This window comes from Anarrhichthys ocellatus, unplaced genomic scaffold (assembly GCF_004355925.1).
Source record: "Anarrhichthys ocellatus isolate YVR2014 unplaced genomic scaffold, GSC_Weel_1.0 scaffold1, whole genome shotgun sequence".
Classification (NCBI taxonomy): Eukaryota; Metazoa; Chordata; class Actinopteri; order Perciformes; family Anarhichadidae; genus Anarrhichthys; species Anarrhichthys ocellatus.
Window position 1 is genome coordinate 4,001,285 of NW_022280031.1, and position 23,549 is coordinate 4,024,833.

Sequence of the window (23,549 nt, forward strand, 5' to 3'; positions counted from 1 at the left end):
CTTGTAAATTTAATTGGTCAAACTAAATGAGACATTTTACGATTTTGGGCTTTTGGAAATTGTGGTTTTGCTGTGAGTAAACAATTACCGACTGCAACAAAAAGACTGACTGTATAAATCGATAAAAACATTGATTAGATGCTACCTGAGTCAGAACATGTGCCTGCATGTAGGAGTTGTGGTTGACTTTCCATGTTTCTCTCCATATATCTTCCATATATCTCCACACTGCTCCTCCCTGCAGCGACATGGCTCTCACTGCAACACACACCTCACTGTTCCCTTTGTGGTGGCGTTCCACCGAGCACCGCTGCTCAGGCTGTTTCCAGTCACTCTAAAATGAATCAATTCAGTGTTTGAATTCATCATCAGAGAGAACATGGATTTCACAAATGGGATTACGTACTCCTGACAAAGCACGCCATTAAAGTTGGAAAGAACGTCACTAAACTTTATCTCATGCTGTCTTTCTGGATTAAAGCTACTTGTTGTGAACCCATTATCGACCAAAACCAGACACACAATCCAAAAATGATTCACTCTTCTTTGTTGTTTACATTTGTTGTATCTGTAGAAATGTCTCCTTCGGTTATTTCATTATTTATGTATGTATTTTTATATTTTTTAGGGAAAAGAAAATCAGTTATTACAAAACAGCATAACATTACATTTGACTGTTTTTGTTGACGCATCATCATCGACTCTCCGGGCCCCCTGAAATGTTGAGATGAAGCATGTAAGTGGGCTCCATCCCTGAATTATTTTTGGTCTGCAGCCCAAAGGCATTAGTGTTGAAAGCATGCCTGTCTGTTTTCTCCTGCTGAGGAGGTTCTATACAAATATTTATCAGGTCGCCAATTACTCTACCCCGTGTGCTTAGGCATACACACACAAACACGCTGTGGCTCTGTTGAAAAGGTTGTGTATATGTATTCCTTATATATGTTTATTTTTTTGCAATAAGTGACTAAAATTCCCCTCAAAGCAAATGTGCTCCACCTAGCAGGAGACAGGACGGTGTTTCTCAAAGCTTATTTCTGTATTGTTAGAAGCGTGTTTGTGCATTCCTGTTTTAGAGGAGGCAATTCAAAGAGGCATCTTTATCACCAAGCCTCTTAAAGTTGCTCACAGCTAGCGGGCAGTCCGATCAATGGCCAGAGAGATTGCTTTCTGTTTCTTAAAAGCGTCTATTTTCAACCTCATTTTTCCACCTAAAAGGATCTGATTACATACCACGTATTAATCCCCACTGATTAATTGCACTCATTGTTCCCTTTTTGGAATTAGGATAGATCTGCATCCTCAATAAAAAAAAAAAAATACACGCCAAAAGCTGATAGAAGTTTGTAAAATTCCAAATTGACTCTACATCTATGCCTACTCAATGAAATTGCCATGGGCCATTTGATCCTGAATTATGCAAATTGCAAGGAAAATAAGAATGAAACAATCAGCAGTTTCTATTCTATTCAGCATGTCTTTCTAGCTTTACAGTATCTGCTTCCCATTATGACTAATAGGGTAAACCAAGGATACAGAGAGCTGCGTTAATATTCCCAGCAGGCTACTGCTGAGTTAGACTCTTCATTTTTATATCAACATTATTTCAGTTTTCATGCATAGCAATAAGACAAATTAAACTGTATGGCTCCTCGCTGCAGTGACTCACTTTATTGATTGAATGGCATGCCACTTTCTCATATGATTCTCACATTTGATCATTATTTTCTTATATATCTCAGGCTGAGTAGCTATTTTTCACCACACACATCCTCATTTCTTCAGACTGTAAATGATGTGTGTGAGTCAACACTTCAGAACTGTGTCCCTGATACAACTTTTGTTAACTGTGCTTTATTGATTGTTTTTGTCTTCCGCATGTTGGTTTTGCTGTGTCCTGGTTAAAACAGATTTTTAGATGTTGTTACTCATGTTTGGACACACCCGACATTTGTACCTTCAAAAGATGGTGTTAGTGTTGGATGATGCAGCAGAGACTGAGATTCTTGACTTGTGCTCATAGTTTGAGCTCTGAATTTGCTGGATCTTACTCTACCTATAAGGCAACTTGATTGCTTGCGTTGTAGTCTGACTCGCTGGATGTAGACTGTATAACTCTGCCATTGGCCGCGTATTTCACGTTGCATTCCCCTCCCCATCTATTTTGCAAGGGACACCGTCAAGAGGATTATGTTTGGTTCAAAGAAATACAAACAAGCTACAGCCTTTTTTTAGCCAGTGCAAAAATGATAATGTGGAGCCGGACCTTTCTTTAACGCTGACACAGCGCTGTGGAGATAGGTCTGGTAAATAAGCGGTGCCACAGACCCCAGAGACGTGTCAAGTTTTTGTAAATAGGATTAACTTAGTTTTAATCGAATTATTTTGTTTGGCCGAATGGACCACTAAAGCACAGAAAATAATTAAATGATAAGGCACTTTAGGCGACTCTGCTTTTACACCTCATGTCTTGTTGAGGGGCTCTGTATCAAATCTAGTTTTAATGTACTGTAGTTAAATAATACAGCACTGCAATATAACCCTATCTTCAACAAGGTTATACAGAGAGGTGTTTCAACATAATGGACATTTTGGAGGCTGTAGTTTGTATTGAGTTAAACTGAGAAGTGTTATTCATTTTTTGTCTCCAATTATTGATATAGATGAGGTGGACAAAATACTAGAAACAATCACCAAGAGTGGCCCACAGCTCATTCTTGCCTTTTGCCTTGTTTGTAATGCAGGCCTTTCATAAAAAAGTGCTGCGATAACCCTAGTGATGTCGCCAAGGTTGTTTTCTCAGACTTCACAAAGAGCCCAGAGCCAAAAACAGAGACTTTGTACAACTGTTTTAGTGCAGCTACGCAGACCTGTAAAATTAGTGTATTTCCCATTTAACCACCCCTTTAGCAGCTATCGTCCTTCTACTTTTTCCTCCTCTGTCGTCTGGTATTACCCCCGCAGCCACTCTCTGGTGTTGGCCCCCTCATTGTTAAGACGACAGATCGAGCGACTGGACGAAAGTGATGGAATCTTCCGTTCTGGCCTCCGAACAATGAGTTCCATTCAATATGGCCGCCATTACTTGAAGTGGTGTGGGTTTTTGGAGGGGGGTTTCATATTCAGGGGTTTCCCACAGACTCCCTAAATTAACCACGGCAAGAGACTCAGCTACTCTTTCTGTCCAGGAATGTGCTCCCAAACCCCCAAGTATGCCTCTGTTCCATCCCTGCAGCAAAACCTCCTCATTTCCAAATTGTGTGCACCAGAGAGGCTAATGACAACAAAACTGAAGCCGTTTATTTCATGGTAGTATTAAATATTCGGACACAATCATCTGCTGTGGACGGATAGTAGCCGGCCGCCTGCCATACCTGTGTGTTTTACTGAGTCGAGTTTACCTGTGGGTCTCGTCTCAGGGAGGCACTCGTGCCGTGATACATTTTTTTACTGCTATTGTGTGTCAGCTGAGACAGGCTCTATTACTTTACCTTTATGAGGTTAATGTGTGCCACAGGGCTGCAGAGCGTCTGCTGCAGTGCTTTGTCAAGGAACTGGTCTGAACGAAAAGAGCTGGGTGTGTGTAATTTACTATCCACGGTGAGGTCCTCAAGCAAAAACTAAAGAGAAGAGGTGAGGAGAGGCAAGGGGATAAATATTGGAGGTTATGAGAAAAGAGAGGAGAGGAGGAGTTTCAGACTTAGCTCCATTAATAGACCCTGTGTGCTGCTGAATTGACTTTGAGGTCAGTCCATAAAGCACACTGCCTGAGCAGCACTGTACTAACAGTGGCATCATTATGGTGTTATTGTGGAGGAGGGGGAGGACTGGCAGATAGGGGAGGCTGATAGAGCTTTGGAGTAATTTACAGGTGTGTTAAACACGACTGCTGTCTTAGAAAGAGAGAAAAGAGATGAGGTGGTGTAATGACCACTTCTGTCACGCTGCTGTTTGCCAATTAGCTTCAAAGGGTCTTTGAGTCTATTCTGTCTTTCTCACATGTTCATTTTCTGCATGCATTCGTTCTCTCTGCTGTCAAGTGAGGCCCAATCAAAGTGTAAATGGATCTGTGTGAAAGAGAAAGCTCACCATCTCGAGCAGCAGGACCAACGGGGCCCTCTGCAGGCTTTCTGTTTACTGAATGGACTGACTGGTTGCTCCATCTGGACTCAATTAGAGGTCCTGGTATTCTCTGTTAAGCTCAAGTGACCATTAATATCTGTTGATAGATGCAACTTTTCCTTATTAGTCGTGTTTCGACCTTTCAACAAGTTAACACAGGCCCGGTAGGGGTTTAAATGGTTTCTACTCACACTGTGCTGCCTTTATGAATAAATTAAAAGGTATATGAGTACCTGGAGCAGGAGAGCTGTAGAGTAATGGCTGGTTTCACTTCAAAGACCTGTAGCACTAATGCTAATTATGAAACGGAAAGGACCATAAGGGTGCAAAAGGGAAACAGTTTTTTGTCCTTTTTCCTTTACTTTTCCCACTACAGTCATGGGGAATTCCAGCCATCTCAGTGCTGAGTCAAAATGTGCTCCGAAATTACAGCTAATTTCTGAGAGGTTTACAGTTACATGGTCTGTAGCGTGTTTTGCAAGAGGGAATGTGGAAATTTGAATCGTTCCAGATAAGTCATCCATCTCACACGGATAAACTGTTTGGACAGCCTAAGCAACACCATACACACACACACACTCTCTGCCTGTGACAACAGTTCAGCCCTTTGTAGCCCAACATCCGAGTGTTTTGTTTTATTGTTTTGTGTGACAACAGAAAGGGGAAATGTTGAGGGGCGAGCCTTTCGTCAGTGTCTGTGTATTTATGGGTGTCGCTGCATTGTTTCCATTAGGCGCTGTAGGGTTTTTCCAGATTTCGAATGAGTCCATGAACGCGCTCCTCTTTAATCTTTCTTCATCACAAATGTCTTTGTGCTTAATATAACTTAAATTATGTCTAAACTGATTCATGATCATTCACAGACATAGATGCTATTCTCTGTAGGTTAGAATATTGGAGAATATTTTTTGCTGCTTCCTGTATTTCCTTCTGTTACAGAGAGACGGAAAAATAAAGAGACAAAAAGAGAGAGGAAGGCACACAGAGGACATCTAATACAACTATAAAAGAGATGATATAGAAACAGACAAGATGATATGAAAGGGTAAAACTCTGAGACTTTCAGCAGACCAATGAGCTGTGATGTGAAGAGCAGCAAAGTGCTGTGAGAGAAAGGTGATGAGTGTGTGGTAATACACCTCCAGACCTTAATTGGTTTGAATGAGCAGACTGGAGAGGCTCTTCCATCAGGCTGTGGATGAGCAGACTGACAGGTGACAAGCCGCGGTGGAGAGGACTAATTGGTTCTCTCCTCCAGACACGACTCCTGTCTTTCCTCATGTAGCTGACAGAAACCTTGGCTACGTGGTTGATCGAGTGGGTTTGCTGCAAACCCAAAGCCTCATTGTTTAGATTTCTTGCTTGTTTATGAAATGTGCTTAAATTCATGAACCAGGCTTAACAGAGCTCTACTCAAATGTCACTTCTTTTTTTTTATTTGAACCCATGTCTATATTGACTAGAAAAGGCAACGTTATCTGATGATACCTGGTCGCTGCGGAAAATGTACAGTTCACACATTGCTGAGGTACTGAAGTAAGCTAAAGATGAAGTGGCAGTTGGAATACAACTACTAAAAGAATTTGACATGGATGTTAAGATGGAATGCCTGAAAGAAGTTGAAGTTTAAGAGTGAATGCTGAGTGAAGTAGAAACTACAAGTCCTCCAAATTAAGCGACACAGCATGTTGTTCGTCCACCCCCTAAAACAGCACCCTAAACCCTAAAACCCTAAAACGTTTTCTCCCTTATCAGCAGAAGAACATCATTGGTCTATGCCTTCCAAAACCTTAACGGATCACTGCTGAAAAATCTGATTTGTACTGCGACAACACTATGGTTTAGGTTTGGTGCGGTTTCGGCACAGAGACAACTTCCCGTCATTATCGCAGCAGCTTACAGGCCTTGTCACTGAAATGTAAATAGTTATCGTCTTGGGGCCCCTGCTGAATCAACTGATGCAGACGTTTTTCGGAGGACGGTCTCAAAGTGACTGTCATGAAAGGAGTTAAGATGTCAGTCGAAATGATAAACTGAGTGGCAAGTTTCAGGTGAAGTGGAAGTCATCACAGAAATGAGTGCCAGTCCAATTGTATAAACTAAAACAGGGTGTCAGCTGAAGTGTGAGCTCTGAAAGCAGTTTGAGTAAATTGAACATGAACGCTGGAAGAAGTGGGCTGAGGAATGTCTTGTTGTTGTTCAAAGTTGAAGGCACTGAAAGGAGTTGAAATGCCAGATCAAAATAATTGAATGTCACTGAAATAAAGAATTGTCTTTTTAAAAGGTTTCCAGAAAGAAATTAACCATAATAATAATATTAAAGATGTAAATACGACAACATGATTATAATGGTAAATGCAAAGTGGGCCTGTGCTGTAAACACACAGACATGTAGTATTTACAGTATTTCAGCACACCTTCTGTTGATTTTTCTGATTTCTGCACTTGTACACTGCTGGTTAAGTACTCTCAGGGGAGACAGCATACTGATGTCATTTGATTTCTCCAACAGGGGTGTGAGATACTGAAGTGGCTGTTAAGAATGCAGACTGTGACTGCAAGAGTGTCTCATTTCCATGTTCAAACGTGCTCTTGGTATTAGAGGAAGTGGAGTCATTGTTGCTGCAGTACTTTATGTTCCAAGTGGATCCTTTAATACTGCTGATATCAAAGGATTACACCAAGATTGTTTCGGGCCTTACATATGTCTCTGTGTCACTACCTCGTATTAGCTTTCTAATACAGTCTTCTTCAGCTGTCTGATTACACAGCAGGAGGATGAAGGTGCCGGCTTAGGAATGACTATAAGCCAGCAGTGAATCAGTGTCTTTGGCCTTTACAAGACTGTCCCATCTGCCATACTGGGAGTGATGGTAGAGCGGGATCTGTGGGGTTGGTTAAACCAGCAGGGGGTGGGCAAGTCCATCGCAGGGTGGTACAGGGTAAGCTTTACCATAGTTCATTAGGAGGGTCGGGTGGGGGTTGGAAATGATGGGAGGTTGATCCCCATGGTAATCTGTGTCCCAATCCCACATCTGGGCTCCTCAGAGCAGTAAACTGATGCTGCATCAACAGTGTTTGGACAGAAAGAGAAAATGCGGAAGAGGAAGGACAGATATGGACTTGTCCCTCGTGTGAAGGGCTGAGAAGATGCTGCGGCCCAGCTGTATACCATGGGAACTGCATGGACCTGAGACAACTGGAGGTACAGCAGCAGCAATGGATTACTTTTCATAGCAGGGTCAGAAATGCAGCGAGGCGCTACATGCATTAGCTGCTATTCAGTGCAGCTGCAGTGCAGTAACTTTTGATTCATGCGATTGTGTGTCTTCAGCCTTGTCAGGAGATATGGATATGAACATACCATTCTAGCATTGAACCTTGTGATCAGCAATATGTGGACGTTACACACTGAAAGCCAAGGCGCAATGACAGTGTGTATGTGTGTGTGTGTTTGTGTGTGCTGTGAATGCCCATGATTGGGTGATACGTTTCAAATTAATTGAGTTTGTGTCACAGGGGGGCACAGGCACATCATGAAACAGGAAGTGGATGAGTGTGAATCATTATGCGGCGCTGCTCGCTGTACTGAAACAGCAGTCCGACACAATGAACGAGCAGTCTTCTGAGGCTTTCCTTTTTCCTACATCTTATTTCTGTGGCTCTTAACAGCTCCTTAAAAATGCAATCCAGCAATTAGCTAAACTTACACCATCAATTATTTTTGATTCTGTGAGCTCTACTTCCCTGTGATAATGAGCTTACTAAATCTGTTTAAATATTATTTATTTTTGTGTATGATGGCTCTGCCATTTCCTGACATTCTTAACCACTAAATGAACCTGTTTAGCTCGAGTCCTGCTGATCCAACAGCAGCCAGCTGCTCTGACATTTCTAGGCCAGGATCAGGTATGAAGATGAAGAATGGTTAATTTAAGAAAGGCCAGCCACTCATTACCTTCGTTATTTCAGAGCACTTAGGTGATGGAGAGACTCACTCTCATTCTATCTTCAACTTTGAGTATGGTTGGTGTCTGTATTAATAGCTTCAGAAAATCATATAGAAAATGGTTTAGCTGAGATGGTAATTCTCCTGGATCCTGATCTTGTCTAGGGATCAATGTAGTCAGTATATTAAGGCCTAAACAATAATCACACACATTGAATGTATGGCATGTACTCTGTGAAATAGTACCTCTGCTCTTTTTTGCTAAAGGTTATGTATTTGTGTGGTCTTTGCTTCAGCGAAGATGGCCCACCTCCCACTGCTGCTAACCGTTCCCTACATGTATTCTATAAGATATTCTGTACAACAACATAACACTGTTGTTATGAAACCATTCCTTGAAAAAAAGGAGAGGAGAGGAGAGCAAAATTAATATTTCAAAACAACTGATGCAGAGGATGTTGCAAAAACGCAACAGTAGTTCAGCGAGCATTTAACAGAAAGTGGCATTCCATAAGAAAATGTTTTTTAAAAATGTGTTCTTTACTCTCCCTGTTAAAGTTGAAAGAGTTAAGGTGATGAGAGTTGTGTGCGGTGACCTCGAGGTTTCTGAACAGGACTTATGCATGAAGACTTTTGACTTTTAATACTGCACATCAATTGTATGCTTTGTAATTCAGAGGCTCTACTTTCTCTGACGCGCTCTAACATTTTCTTTCGTGAGAGGGTTAAAGCTTTAAGCCAAAGGTTGCTGCCACAACTGTTACTTAGCAACCCTGGTATGACGTCATGCCAAAGAGCAGCGGTGGATGCTGAGGCCTCTCCGGTTGATTTCGGGCAATCTAAGAGAAGAAACTACGGTATTTTGTTTGGTTCTTGGATATTGTTTTCATCAAAGTGTGACCTGTTAAATGAGCACTAAATCAGCATCTGATCGAATTCACTCCCATTTGAATTTGACATAAAAGCTTCAGTCATCCATAGTTTGAGGTTATTCATGCAGCGGACACTATTAATTGATTGGCAGAAAATTCACAACCAAGAACTTTTATGATTGATTACTTGCTTGAGTATATTAATTAAGTTAAAAACGCCAAACATACTCTAATATGTAATTTGAGGATTTACTGCTTTTCTCACATTTTCTGTCACTGTACATCAAGTCAGTGTGTTAGTTCAGACAAAACAAGACGTTTTAACATTGATACCACTGTACTCGTTCAAATTAGCACAGACCTGTCGATGTAAGAAAACACTTACTGTGCCTTGTTTATTGGTAAAGGTCGATTTAAAGTCTTATTAAAGTGGTTCAGCAGATCAGTTAAAGGTTCCGACAGCAAATAAACTGGAATTTGCTTTCAGATATGCTGCTTCTTCCGCCTGGACTAATTTGCAGTCGGGGCCATAGCTATCATAGAGGACACTGAGGACATGTCCTCGGTGTGGTCTTTGGCTATAGCAGGGGATTTGATGACCTGAGGACAAGGTTACATTACACATAAATTTGTTTTAGGCAGATTTTCAGAGCCGATATTCTTAAATGTCACGATCTTTAATCTAAACAATATGTTAAAATAGAGGGAATATGTATTTTTGCAAAAACTAAATTGCAGCCTGCAGGGTTTCAGGTTATAGATCACTGTGAAGAGAGCTGAAATGTAGAGACAATTGAAAAAATGAAGATGTTTTTGGTGGCTAACATTTCTTGGGCTCAGTGTTCATCAAATCCCGGCTATGCAACAAATTTTGCAGCTTGATATTTTGTCTTCAAGTAGTTTCAGTCAACTCATTTGGAAAATGATTTACTTTACATATTTTAGTGATGATGGTTTTCGATCGACTCTTACCTCACATCCTTGTGCTTTTATGGACTTGTTTATTTTTCATCTTTTTCTTTGATTTTTCTTGTTATGTGTGTGCGTGAATGTGAGTTTTATGGTGGTTTTGAACTTGGCATACTTGTAAAACTTTCTCAATGTATCTCTCTGAGCATAAATAAAAGGTGAATTGAATTGAATCTGGAACCAGTATGATTTATTATTATTGGCTCCAAAAAAACTCCAAAATACGTACATCCCACATTGTAACAAAATCTGAAATATATTTGTAGTATATTTGACTAATGGTGAGACAGGAGCAGCACTGACCCATAAAATTACATTTGATATTTTTCAGTACAATATAAGTTATGCTTTCTTTAGGCACTTCAGACACATTTGCCTGTCTGTGAATATTAAAGTAATCTTCTGCTCGACACAACAGTAAGCCTACTTTCCCCCAGACAAATTTCACACAGTAACTTTCATGGTTAATTGATCTCCGGTGTTGAAATAGAAGCTTTCCTCGGCTGTTCAAAGTGAAAAAGTGGTTATTGTATGAGGTTAGCCAGATGCTCAGAAATGTCTTGGGAGGTCTGCCTACAGAAGGATGGTACAAATAGGAAACAAAATGGTGCCTCAAGACTCTGAGCTGACTGTTCATTAATTAACCAGACAACACTTTGGAGGAAGAGGGAACGATGAAGGTCTCCAGTCGCTCAAACTCTGTCCCTGGAGAGTGCACTGCCTCAGGTAGACACAGGAACTGAAAACTCACTGTTTCAATGTTTCAGATTTGATAATGACGCCATGCTGATACACCGCAGTGGTCTCGTTGATGAATTGCTGGTGTCATAAGGATTTGTAAAAATGAATGTTCATAGATCAAGTTTTGAAAGTTTCTCATATGCCTTCTGCTCTTACTGTTTGACTATGTTTAAGGGACTTCATGGCTCTCAGGCTGGTGCCCTGCATGCATGGTGCTGGCTGTATGCATCTCAGAGCCTCTCTGCTCTTATTACTGCAGTTACTCTACTGGGAAGTGGCCCCAGCAGATCGAAAGAATAATGTTCAGTGCAGTCGCATTAAAGACGGAGGGAGCAAGAGTGACGGACAGAAAGCAAAAGAGAAACAAACGGAGAGAGAGAGAGAGAGAGGGGACATCTATTGCTGCAGGAGTTGGAGTGCAGGAGAGGCATCTTAATAATCATGAGGAAAAAAATCCTAAGAGAGAAAGAACTAGATGAGTTGAGGGATTTGGGGATTTTAAAACTTCGAGAAGAGGTTGATTGATGAAGGAGGATCTGGGAAGAGGGGGCAGTGAGAGAGAGGACATTTGCAGTGTTGGCGGCAACATAGGAAAAGGCAGGGCGAATAAAAAGTGTACATACTGACATACGGAGAAAAAGTGCCTGTGTCGCTCTCAGCAGTTTCAACTCCTACAGCTAATGAGATGCATTAATCACTCAGTGGACCACGAAGCCAGTGGGCTATTGTCTGCACTTGTGATCTACAGTACCACACAAAAGGTCAGCTTCCTGGACAGGTGGAGAAGCTTTTTGGACTGTTGCCTACTTACCCTGCTTCCTATCAGTAATTATCATTACCGCCTGTAGCAGGAGTGCAGGGAAACAAACAGAGTGAGGAAGAGAGAGCTCTGTAAACTAGCATGACTCAACATCCAACATCATAGACCACAGTGACTCTTACACACCATATTCTCTAAAAATCTTATAAATGTTGAATTATTAAATGTTGAAGGGGTTAAACCCCCCAAAAATGGATTAATCTGGTTTTTGAACAGACATTTTCAACATCAGCTTGCATCAGACCGTTGTCATGACAGCTGCCGGGGAAGTTGCGCTGTCTTCTACTGAGACATAGTTTCATCAGACAACAGTACTTTCAACTTGGACGTAGAAGTTTCACATTAGTTTACTTCAGTTTTCTTCCATTTCTATCACTCATGAATGATACTGGGTCTGTGAAGTCCTTTCTTCCTTGCGTTCCACTGCTATCGGTCAAAGTTAGCTTCATGTTTCAGGCTGGCCTTTCTCCTGGATGATATTTCTAGTTCCAAAGGGTATTTGGCTGAATTATGTGAGCTAACATGAAACTGGTGGTCCCTTCCCTGTAGATGTCATTTAATGTCATTCATTAAATGCTAAATACTTTGTAACAAGACACACAAATTTCTGAGTATTTATTGAGAAATGTGTAAGTAAGTAATCAGGAACTAACTAACTGCTACCTTTCCTGAATACCTCTGAATCAGGGACAGTAATGTTTTATCCTTGCAATTAATAAATCTGTGTACTGTATTGGCCGAGTGGTTTGAGAAAAATATTGTGAAAAAGCCAACAGAGACAAGTTAATACTTGTAAACCTATTTGGCTCTGAAACACGGTTGCATTGTGCTGGAATATAACAGACTTAGTACCATTCAACTGCAGCAAATAACATAAATACTTTTTGACAACAGATTTAAGGGCCTTGTGCACCCCCACAGGTGTATTCACTTCTGAATAGACTTTTGTTCAGGTTGAAGGTAGACTGAAGAATGATGAAGGTCTAAGTTATCCGTCCTTATAGAGTCAGAAAGATGTCAATCAAACACTGTTTGAACATGCTCTCACAGTCTGCAGGTTTACGATGGGTGTGCAGGACATTTATGATCACATAAAAAAAGAAACAATGCATATATCATATAGATACAGTAAATTACCATCTTTTATATAGCTTCCTAAAATGAAAAATGACATCGCAACACTACTGCAATTATTTCTTCATATCTGTATCAACATTGTAAGAACGAACCCTGCAACATTCATTCACAAAGGAATCCTTTCAACCATGAATTACACACACACACACCTAATGCAACATACGGTATATGTACTGTACGGTATTACAACCATACTGATGCCTATTATAGCTATTATATCAAGCCATTCATGCAGAGACCTTCTGCATAGGCTACAATCCTGTTTCACAACCAGCAGAATAGGCGACTTGACTTCACAGGTGTGACACCGTTTTCTTTGACTTGCCTCAGTCTGCCATTTCACAGTTTCTTAGCGCCAAGAGTGTACAGCGGCACAGAGCGTTACCATTCCACTATTTATATTAGTATCTAAATGTATTTAATTGCTCTGAAATGAAGGGGGAGATTATTTCTTTCAACAAACAAACTCTGCGACCCTGAATAGAGGTCACTATTAAAAACAACCAAATGTTTGTACTGGAGCTGCATGTAGGAGAATCTGCAGTAATTGGACGAGATTTTAAGTGCACTTATTGGCAAGTGTATGAAGTGCATGAAGCACTGTGGTTAAGTTAGTAAAACTTAGCTGAGATGCTAATTAGCACTTCCACTGCCATCCCACTAATTACAGTCTCACATAGGCTGAGGCATTGACAGAGAGGAGAGGATGATTAGATATTAAATGTGGATGCTCTGCTTCACAGGAACTCATCTCTGTGCTGCTCTCTGATGCGGTAGGAGAGGAGTAAGTGGTCAACTCCCTGCTGGAGATTGTGCCCGCACTGAGACATTAGTCATTCTGAGCGGTGCGTATACTGCCGAGCGAAAAGCTGATTCAGGTTCTTATAGAACTGTAAGGTATTGCAAGAAGGCGATGACCTTAAAGACTTTAGCATCTATTGTAACACTGGCTGTGAGTAGTCCTGGTGTGGATGGCTTACTGGCTCATTTTTCATTTGCTGAATTTTTTTCACCATTACTGTTAAACTCGCCACCACAATGGGTAATTCATCACCTCACCAGGGGGATGTAATTCTGTGGGATGTATTTCTTCCTCCAAGGATAACAGAGTGACTTTACTATTTGTATTTCGCAAACTCATACGTCCATTCACTATCAAATCTTATTATGTAATCCACGTGTTGTAATATGAATAGTGACAGTGAGATGGGCTGCACTGGATGTAAAGGATTTTCTTTATTAATCTTAATAAGCCCCGGTCCAATTCACTGCAGTGCTAAACTGACTGCTGACAGAGAGTTTTGAACAAGCTTCCAAAGCCACCATGACACACTAAATGCAAGTAATGGATTTTTATTTTTTGTATTTACTATCATGGATAGACAGTGTGAGACAGAGAAGCCTGTAAGGGGTGCTGTGAGGTGGGTCAGTTAGGGCACTGTTGTCGGGTCACCTTCCCTCTTCTTTCGCCAAAGTATGTTACTCAGATATGTGAAGCAGGGGTTTAACCTTTCATTCCAAACACACAAGAGTGAATAGTTTGCACGAGGTGGTGCCCAGAATGAAGCAGCACAAAGCGGCTAACTAGACTGCTACACAATAATGTTCATCTGAATGTAAATAATCACTAGAGATGCGCCAATCCGACTTTTTCAGTCCTGATACCTATACCTGGGCTTCGGGTACCGAGTACCGCTCTGATACTAGTGTTTAATTAATAAGCTGTATGCCTCACTGTGTGGAAGTCACTGGAATCGTTCTCCTCTGTGTAAGGAAACATTACATCGATCTCTCTGATACTTTCATTCATGCCTGAGAGGTTTTACGTACAAAAGGATAAGAGAGTTACATAACTTCAGAATTCATTAAGGGACAAATGAACGTTCCTTTCTATGGTAAAATTATAGCCGCCGTAACTTTTGTCTCCCGTCATGGCCAGAATCTCATTGAACAGTCTTTGTGGAGGTCAACTAATTTAGGGTCAGCATTCAATTTACTGGTTAGTTAGTTACTTTGGCTACTATGTGGACAGCTATGGCTCGCTCAGCTGCCTGAAAAAGCTCAGACACTCTCTCTCTCTCTTTATTCCTGTGGCAGTCAACTTAACACAACGATAACATGTTGTTGACCGCAGGGGTTGTGCAAGTTGTCTTCACTGCCGCTTGAGAAAGCCCTTGGGTGTTGGGGATGTGTGAGTGTATTGGATGAGAGTGCTTAGTTTTTTCTGTGTTTTTTCATACTTTCTTATTCATTTTTGTAGTTTTCTTGTGCTATGTATTTATTAACATGGCTTTTTGTAATTAGGGATAATCTACTGTGAAATAAAGCCGGAGACAGGTTTCCCCTCAGGGAAAATCAAGTATAATGATCTGAATCAGAAATTCATGTATTCATTACCCCTGCTGGTATAATAATACCAGCAGGGGAGTTTTTCTACCAAATAAATAATTTATTTTATTTCATTCATTACATTTAAAAGGGGCTTACTTAAAAATTTTAAAATATAAATGTAATATTTAAAAGGGAAAATTGTGTCACAAAGATTGTGGACCTGTTGTAAATGTTATCATTAATGCATTTTTTCACGGTCCTCAGACTCACAGAATCACTGTGTGCCTGCCAGTTTGAGCATCATTACTACAGCAAGAGAACACATTTTGACTAATAGCTCGAGACTTTGTTGTCAGGTCCAAGGTAGCAGAAGAGCACTTGTGGCTTTTTTTCACATCACGCTTGGTGCCAGGAGCACAGAATGGCTTTTTAGTACTCTCTGTTTTTCTCTTGCAATTAGCAACTGTAACAGACAGAAGTGTCAAGAAGCAGGCAAGCGCTATTTATAACAACAGCAAGATATGTCACACCACAATAGCATCTTTGAAAATCAATGACACATGTTGCATTCAGATTTGACTGTTATTTTTGTCACTAGGTTTGAGTCAAGCTTCGCTCTATTGAGTTGTTCTATATTACATATGATATTCTGTTTGAAGATGGTATGTAAGCTAATAAAGCTGACCGTGCGGTTTCCTGTGTGAGTGATTCTCATCTTTCCATCAATAGCTGGCTTGTCAAGGCCTGGTGGACATGGTAGTTCTATTATTCACCACTGACTGCACTGTGTTGTATTATTCTGGCTTGATGAGTAGAATATGTTTCCCCTGGAGAAGAATCTCTGCTCATTGAGCTGCTGTTTCTCTTTCCTCTCAAACCTCACAAAAAAACTATTAATTCACCTTTTGGTTGTGAAGATAGGAGTGGAAAAATATGTTTTAAAAAGTATAGCTAAGTCTTCTCAACCATTTGCACCCAAGACTTCCCCTCTAGCTGTCTTTTAAAGGCAGATGATGTCCGGACTGCCCTCTGTCCCAGTCCTGCTGTCCAGAGAGAAAAAGAGTCCCTCTTGGATCCTACAGAGGCAGCTGGGACAGGCGTGGCGGGACCGGCATGTGTGAAAAGAGCATTAATCAATTCCCAGGCCCATAAGAGGATAGAGGTCAGCAAAACGTCTCACATTTTCCAAATGTCCCTGCGTACTCGGACAATATTGAAGAGCCGAGGCCAAGTCCACTGCTGCCATCATCGCAGCGTTTACCCAAAGCAGGAAAGGCCTTGGCACAAGTTGTCTCAGTGCTGGATTCCTTCCAGGCAGTTTTTTCTGCTTAATCTTCACTTTAAATCCGCCTTCATCTAGCTTTCCTGGTCCGGAAAAGCCTATCTGCCCTGCAATGACCAGCTGTGACCCACAGTATCAACCAGATGAGCCATAAAGTCTGTCTGTGTGTGTGTGCACAAGCTCACAACTGAGTGTGTGAGAGTACGAGAGGGATTCTGTGTGTATCTTTGTGTGTTGTGCTCTTGTGTACAATATGCATATATGAGCAAATTTAGGCATAAATCGTAATTGTGAGGATATTGCAGCATTTATGACATTTTAGAGATGGTATAGAAAGAACTTCATCTTCTCCATTAGATTATTTACTTTCATTCATTTAATTTTAATATAACTTTCCAAGACTATACCATTTGGAAAAAGGCTTAATATAAGAGCTCTATTATAAAAACGTCTTGTATTCACTCTAACATATTTTCCATCTGTTGGACTGTGCCTGAGGACTAAGGCAAATTTAGCTGCATGGGGGGAAAACCCCAAAGTTAACCTTTAGTTATGAATTTGTCCTCCACCGCTGTGGCAGAGGACAGGCCCATGTCAGTCCAACTGAACCTAGAGCTCATTATGGCGCTCTTGGAGGAAGCTGTGTTGGATTAGCTGGTGTACGAATGACTGCAGCTAATCCTCAGGGGTTACAGAAACATCTATTACCTCGGCCATTTTCCACGTTTTTCACTAGTTGAGCCACAATGATAATGATTACAAATGCTTGATGTGCTGTCCTACATCTGTCCGATGTGCACATCTGTAAGGTAGTCATTTATATATATATAAATGATTGTTTATCCTTAAACTGTTGTCCCTTGCTATTCCAGTTTGGCAGGTCAGTCCCACTGTGATTATTCAGCAGCCAGCATAGATCATCATACCAGTCATATGGGATGATACATAACTACATAATCCCATAGTGACTCCAAGGATACGCATCGTCACTTAACCTTGTTTTCCTGATGGTATTGTTATGAATAATCAACTGAGGTACTTTCTGCTCTCTTGAGCCCTTCAGCTGTTTTGGTTTCAGCCTAACAACATAGCTCAGTTCAATCACAGGACTGAGCGCTGCAATGCTGATATTGTTTTGAGCAGATGTGGCATGTGATACTGAATTAGTGATTCAAAGGAAAGTGGTTCAAAAGTTCCCCTGTGTACTTATAATGGATATACAAATTTCTCTTTTAGTTGACATGCTGTCATTTTCTTCTGACATAGTTTAATTAGCGACTTAATTGCATTGACCTGTTAGGACTACTTTATTTTCCATTGAGATCAAAAATCTATTTCTACAAGAGACACCTGGCCAAGGTAGCCGCTGTACAAACTCACAACACGTTCAAATACAACAAGATACGCAGACAATGTGATTGATAAAAGCCTCTATCATCTTCATTTCATGTTTTAATCAATGTATATTGTGATATTCTCTGGGGGGGGGGGCGTAGTGATTTTTCTTTTGGCTGAAGGTTGTCTGAGGTTATTGGGAGAGCAGATGAGGGTCTTTTATCTTTTTTTCTCATCCTACAATTATGCTTTGTACCAGCCATCCTTTGCAATATAGTTAATAGTTACATCAATTCTTAAAAGTTGCATAAATACAAAACAGCAGAAAGACAACTTTCACTTGCGCCGTGGCTCATAAAGGTGCTCTTTGCCATATGCAGTTCTGTCTCTATATCAGGGATTCATTAATGTGTTCATGAGAAGTTCCATTAAGATATTAAGAGGAGGGTGTTCCAGTTTTTCAAAGTCAAGAGGAAGGTTAAAAAGGAACATTAATTTCCCTGCAGAGCTTTTTTACAAAATGAAACATGGATTGTATCTCATTCGTTGCTTTGGACAAGTGCATCAGCCAACAGGATAAATGTAAAAAAGTTCAGCCTCAATAGGATGGAATAAACAGATGAGGATATGTGTTTTATTATAATCTAGTGAATTGGATAAATGACAAATCACTACTTGACTTTACTTTGACTGACTTTGTCACATTGTTTCAAAAATCCCCAAATTGCCATAAAACTGTTCTACTCTGTGATTTGCAACATTAGCCACGATGGCCTAATACATCCTGATATATTAAAGGGATAGCAACCCCTCATAAATGTTGTGGAAACATTTTATCATCACATAATATATTTTCTCATCACCCATCTCTCAGTCCTGTAATGAAAGTCCTGCAGTTTAACAACAGTGAAAAGGACCTCCCGAGGTTTGCGATTGCCTGTCCGGATGCCACCTCTTTGCACATGTTGCTTTTTAAAATCCTCCCTTAATGTTGTGCTTTGACACTGAAATCATTAGAGTGAAAGAAATGCTCCATAACCGCAGACTGCTGAGCAACTGAGCAACACCAGCTCAAACACCGGTTACCCTGGACACTCGCTTCCGAAAGCAATTTCTCCTCATTGATGTAATGGATGTGTCCCTGAACGGGCTTTTTTTCCCACGCATTGTTTCCTCGGGGCAGGCGGCTGTTGTGCTCTTAAAGGCAGCACACAGACAGCACCCAGAGGCTATGGATCATGGCAGCCTTTCAGGGCTGATGTTCTGTGAGCACTAGTATTGATTCACTCTGTCGCGTATTATTATGAACACAGATTAATACAGAATAAGTTTCCATCCCCAGGCGAAGTAAAAAATTGGCGGGATGACATTTTGCTGCAGCGTTTTGGCTGCATGTTTGGGATACATAACAGAGATGGGACAGCTCCACCTTCGATTTACAGCATATAGTCTCACATTCAATCTGTCTCAGAGGAGAAATCTGTCTGTTGCTTTTGTTAGGGTGTAAAGAGTGTGTTGAATACTAAATCAACTTCTCCCCAAAGTATTTCACTGCTGTTGTTAAATAATTATTTGACACATTTACAGCCTGTGTTTGTGGAGGCTTCAATTTGTTGTTTTCTGGTTTTGCACAATATTTAGATTTCACATCGTGCTCCGTCACAAAGGAACTTTATTTCCAATTCATCGTTGCCATCTGTGTCAAAGGCTGCTAATGATACCTACCAGTGGAGATGCATTGTGCCGTGGGAGTGCCGTGTCAGCAGTCTGTACGCTGGCATTTGGATGAGCTCCATGTGTCTTTGCCTGATAAAACCAGACGTGACCTGTTGAGCGTCGGGGTCAGGGATGAGCAGTCTCCCTTGTGAAATATTCAACACTAAATATCTCAACCGAACTCAATCCCATTGTCTTACGTAACCAAGCGATATTTCCTGGCTCCGTCTTTTGCCAAAGGTTAGAAACCCAAAAGGCATCACATCATTTTGCTTTGTTAATGTATTCACTGTCGCCAATGCTGTGAAATTCCATTTAGATAGTGTTTCAAATTCTTCTCACATTATGTCGTGCCAATTTAAATAGAGAGAGACAGAGAGGAAATAATAGCAATTTTAACACTGTGGTTATTGTCATGCCAATGGGGAATAATTACTGTGTACCACAGAAAAGTGTTAAATTCTTTAGGGCTTTGCATTTTAGGATTATGAGTATGTAATTTCCCCCATAAAACATCTCAACTCCTTTTTTTTGTCAGTGTTAAGATTTTAATCACTGCTTTTGTTCTAATACATCCTTTTTTTCATATCTGTCTTCTATGTACATAAAATAAGCAATTAACTAAAAAAATCCGCTGCCTCCATTTTCAGAGGCTTTGAATTGCTGTATTTGAATGTGCACCACAACCCCCAATCATCATTATCCCCCCTCTCCCCTAACAAAAACCTTTTAGTTGTTGAGAGTATGTGGAAACAATAAACATTACAGTGACCTTTTGTTCCGCTAGTGTGCTGATAGCCAATCACCTCTCAAAGCTATAGCCTGTTCTTTTACACACACACACACACACACGGCTTGGTAATTACAGCATGTTTTCAACCATTGTAAATTATTGCAAGTGGTACCTATACATGTTTTGTCCCTCAAAAAGATACGACACATAAAGCCGTGTTATTGCAGTCAGCAGGACAGGGTTTCACAGTGCTGTGACTCCACAGTAACACGGTGATGTTCGCTTCCTTTCCTCTGCGATGACTGATACAGGAATGAATGTGTTCGCTGCCTGCATGACGGACTGAATGCCAGTGTAATTAAAGGTTGTGTGAGGGTGGGCAATGATGAGCTGTCTGCACACACCAATGATAGTTGCCTCCTTTTTCTGCTTGAATACCCACTCTGTTTGTCTCCTCTTTCCATCATGTCCCATACAGTACATGTCGCCTGCATCCCTCAGCTGTTAGCGAGGAAGGGAAGTTGTGTCAGATGTTTGGATAGCCTCTCTGACTTCCTACCACACCCGGGGATGTTTCTGCAGTCACACACTCTCAGTATGTTCTCATTAATATCTAGTGGGTGTTTTCCCTTGTGATGCTGTCAGGGCTGTCTTTTTCCCTTGTTGTCTGTAAGGAAGTCTCTTTAATATTTAATAAGATGGTAAGAACACTTTTAAGACTAACATTAATGAAAATGTGTATTTATTGCTGAGGTAATATAGATCTGCTTTGTAAATGAGATGTATTGTTTTTGCCTTGGAGGAAAATAACAGAACAACCAAAAGGGGGAAATTTGCATATTAAAATGTATTTTTTGATATTTTGTATTAAGGTTTACTGTCTGTTTCATTGGGCATTCATCTCTGGAGACGGTGAACTTATTTGCATACAGCTAATCCAAAGTGTTTTGTTGTTTTGTTTTTAATCATACTTGCTTCACATGATGCTGTCATTGTCCTTTCATCAGCATGACTGTAACAATAACTGATTGCAGGCTTGAAAGCTACAGTTACCAAGAACAAGGTTGTTAACAGTGTGTCTGTGTGCAGTGAGACATGTTTATAACGTTAATGATGTCTTAGTTCCATTTAAACGGTAAATCAGCGATTCTGGAGAGAGATTGTTGTTATTTGAGCTCAACACCCAAACAAATACCCTCCTCCAGATGTACTGCCCCTCCCACTGCCTTTCTCTTTATACATCCATGGCCTGTCCCCTTTCCACTGCACGAGAACGAATGCCCCCTGTTGCTGATTGGCTGGAATAGTGTGGCTCAGTCCAAGCAACGTCGTTTATTTCCCATTTACAGAGCCAGGGCTGTGCATCAACACCAGATTCTTCTTTCATTACTCACTCAGAACAGACAGCTAGCAGACTGTGAGGAGATGTTCGCTGAATTTGACAAAAAATGTTTTGGATTAGGGTCACTGACTGCAACTTTTGCAACCTTTTCCAGTGAGATATCATGCACAATACCAAGACCTCCAATTAAGAAGAATCTATCATTGATAGATGACATTGTCCATTGTCCCAAAAGATAATTTTATTGAGCGATGAAGATGAGATATAAAACAAAATATGTTTGCAATTGGCATTGCTTGATCACAGTCGTTGGCCTGTAGTTTGTGCTGCTGTTCTGTCTGGTTTGGTCACTTAGGCTACAAATAGACGCTAGGCCTCCTCATTTCCATAACCTTCAACCTCTCACAGCAGAGGTTCAACCAGGCAGAGAAGAGGTGACAGATATACTGCTCACTCCCCAGGACATGCCTCTCTAGAGCACGTTCACGTAATTTACAGCACTGACACAGACACAATGACAGGGTGTTTTCCCCTTGAAATACAATGAACCCTGGCTAATCAAAACCCCTTGGGAATGGGAGGTCATTTATACCAGTGAAAAGTTCAGATGACTGAAGTATGTTGAAGTACCAGGGGGAAGCATGTTCATTATATGAAGCACACATATCCAAACACAATGTGATAATTATGGTACATTTGACAGGCTGCTCATTTAAGAGCGATCACATTTTTAAACACAGGCTCCCCAACCCTGGCCGTATGTTACAGCCACAAATTTAGGTATTGACGTCTTTATTTTTAAGTGCACAAAGCGTCAGCACCTTTAGCTGGAATAGATTGTCTGTGAATTTGTCTGACTGCCAACAGCGCTCTCTCTCTCTCTCTCTCTCGCTGTCCAATTTCCATATTAAAGAACAAGGGAAAGGTCAATTTAACAACACCTAAACAGTTATTGACAGGTCAGGAGGACAGAGGAGGGGATGGTCAGTCATCTAAATAAATACCATACGGTCCTGAAATTGAAACTGTCAAAATATGCAGATTAGGAGGGAAGCTGAGATCATCATTGAGGAAGAGTGGTTGTGCAGATGGTTCTGCTCAGAAGGCACCCGAGGGTAGACAGCAGTGCTGTGCTCATGGACGGGGTTCATGGTTAAACTAGAAAACACGTTTCATTTAAACACTGCATTAGCACGTATACAGGAGGTACTGTCACGTCTTCATCTGGTATGAAATCCAATATTTATAGCGTCAGAGGGATTTATAAGATTATAAGAATTACTTTCAGTTTGAAGATTGTAGCTCAATAGCGGCATCTAAAGCCCTCTTCAAGAGGAAATAATTTCCGTTGTAATGCTTTGGTATCAAAACCATTTCCCTGCACAGAGAGGATATTGCCTCCATCCAATAATCATTGTCATTTTTATAGCATTTCATGCTTTACACGTGGAGGTGAAACGTTTAGAAAAGGAGATGGAGGAAAAGCAGAGGGACCTTGATGTAAATCAGTTATATGTTTATCTCAATCTTTTTTCTTTTTGAAGCGAGAGGAGAGAAAATGTTCTATAGATGACCTTAGTTACTGGAGCTCACTGGAGTCCTTGATCGGTGTCATTAGCTAAATGTATTAAGCACAAAAAGGTACAGTAAGAATAGAGTGGAATCACATAAATGGGTGGATAAAAGAGACTACGAAAAGGGAAAATGTATGAAAGTTTAATACGGGGTGATCTAAAATAACTGGCAAAAAGGAGTAAACATGTAGCCAAGCATTGTAACATAGACACGCATGAATCATTACTCATACAGTTTGTCCTTCATTATTAATTTGAAATGCCGACGACAAATGCAGTGATTTGTAGGACAGATTCATATTTGCAACGTGTCTGAAAGCTCAGGAGTGCGTGTCGAAATTGACATCATGTCAGAATGAATCATCTGATTTAAAAGGCCAGCTACACACAACTCTAGTATGAGCCCAACATGCTACAACAACCCTGCTGTGTGAATACCAATAAGACGTTTTAATGAGAGAACAAACACTTGATTCGTCTGATGAATTTACACTGATTTTAATATCTTTCCCCCGCAGATCCATCAGTGCATCACAGACAGAAGACAGTTGTGACGGACATGTGCTACCCGACAGAGATATCCAGCCTGATGGACTTTGGCACCCCAGACTGCTCGCTGGGCAAAG

The 23,549-nt window shown here is 40.8% G+C and overlaps 1 protein-coding gene across 6 annotated transcripts in view; it reads left to right on the top strand.

Annotated features, from left to right (window-relative positions):
* The window catches only part of kaznb (kazrin, periplakin interacting protein b), a 100,480-nt gene that overhangs the window by 47,062 nt on the left and 29,869 nt on the right, over positions 1-23,549 (top strand). For 5 of the 6 annotated variants that reach the window (XM_031854784.1, XM_031854820.1, XM_031854828.1 and 2 more), the window contains one exon: positions 23,442-23,549. In XM_031854784.1, coding sequence (XP_031710644.1) covers positions 23,442-23,549 — 108 coding nt within the window. Of the gene's footprint in view, positions 1-15,168; positions 20,603-23,441 lie in introns of those variants that run through there. The other variant, XM_031854802.1, reaches the window with a different exon arrangement.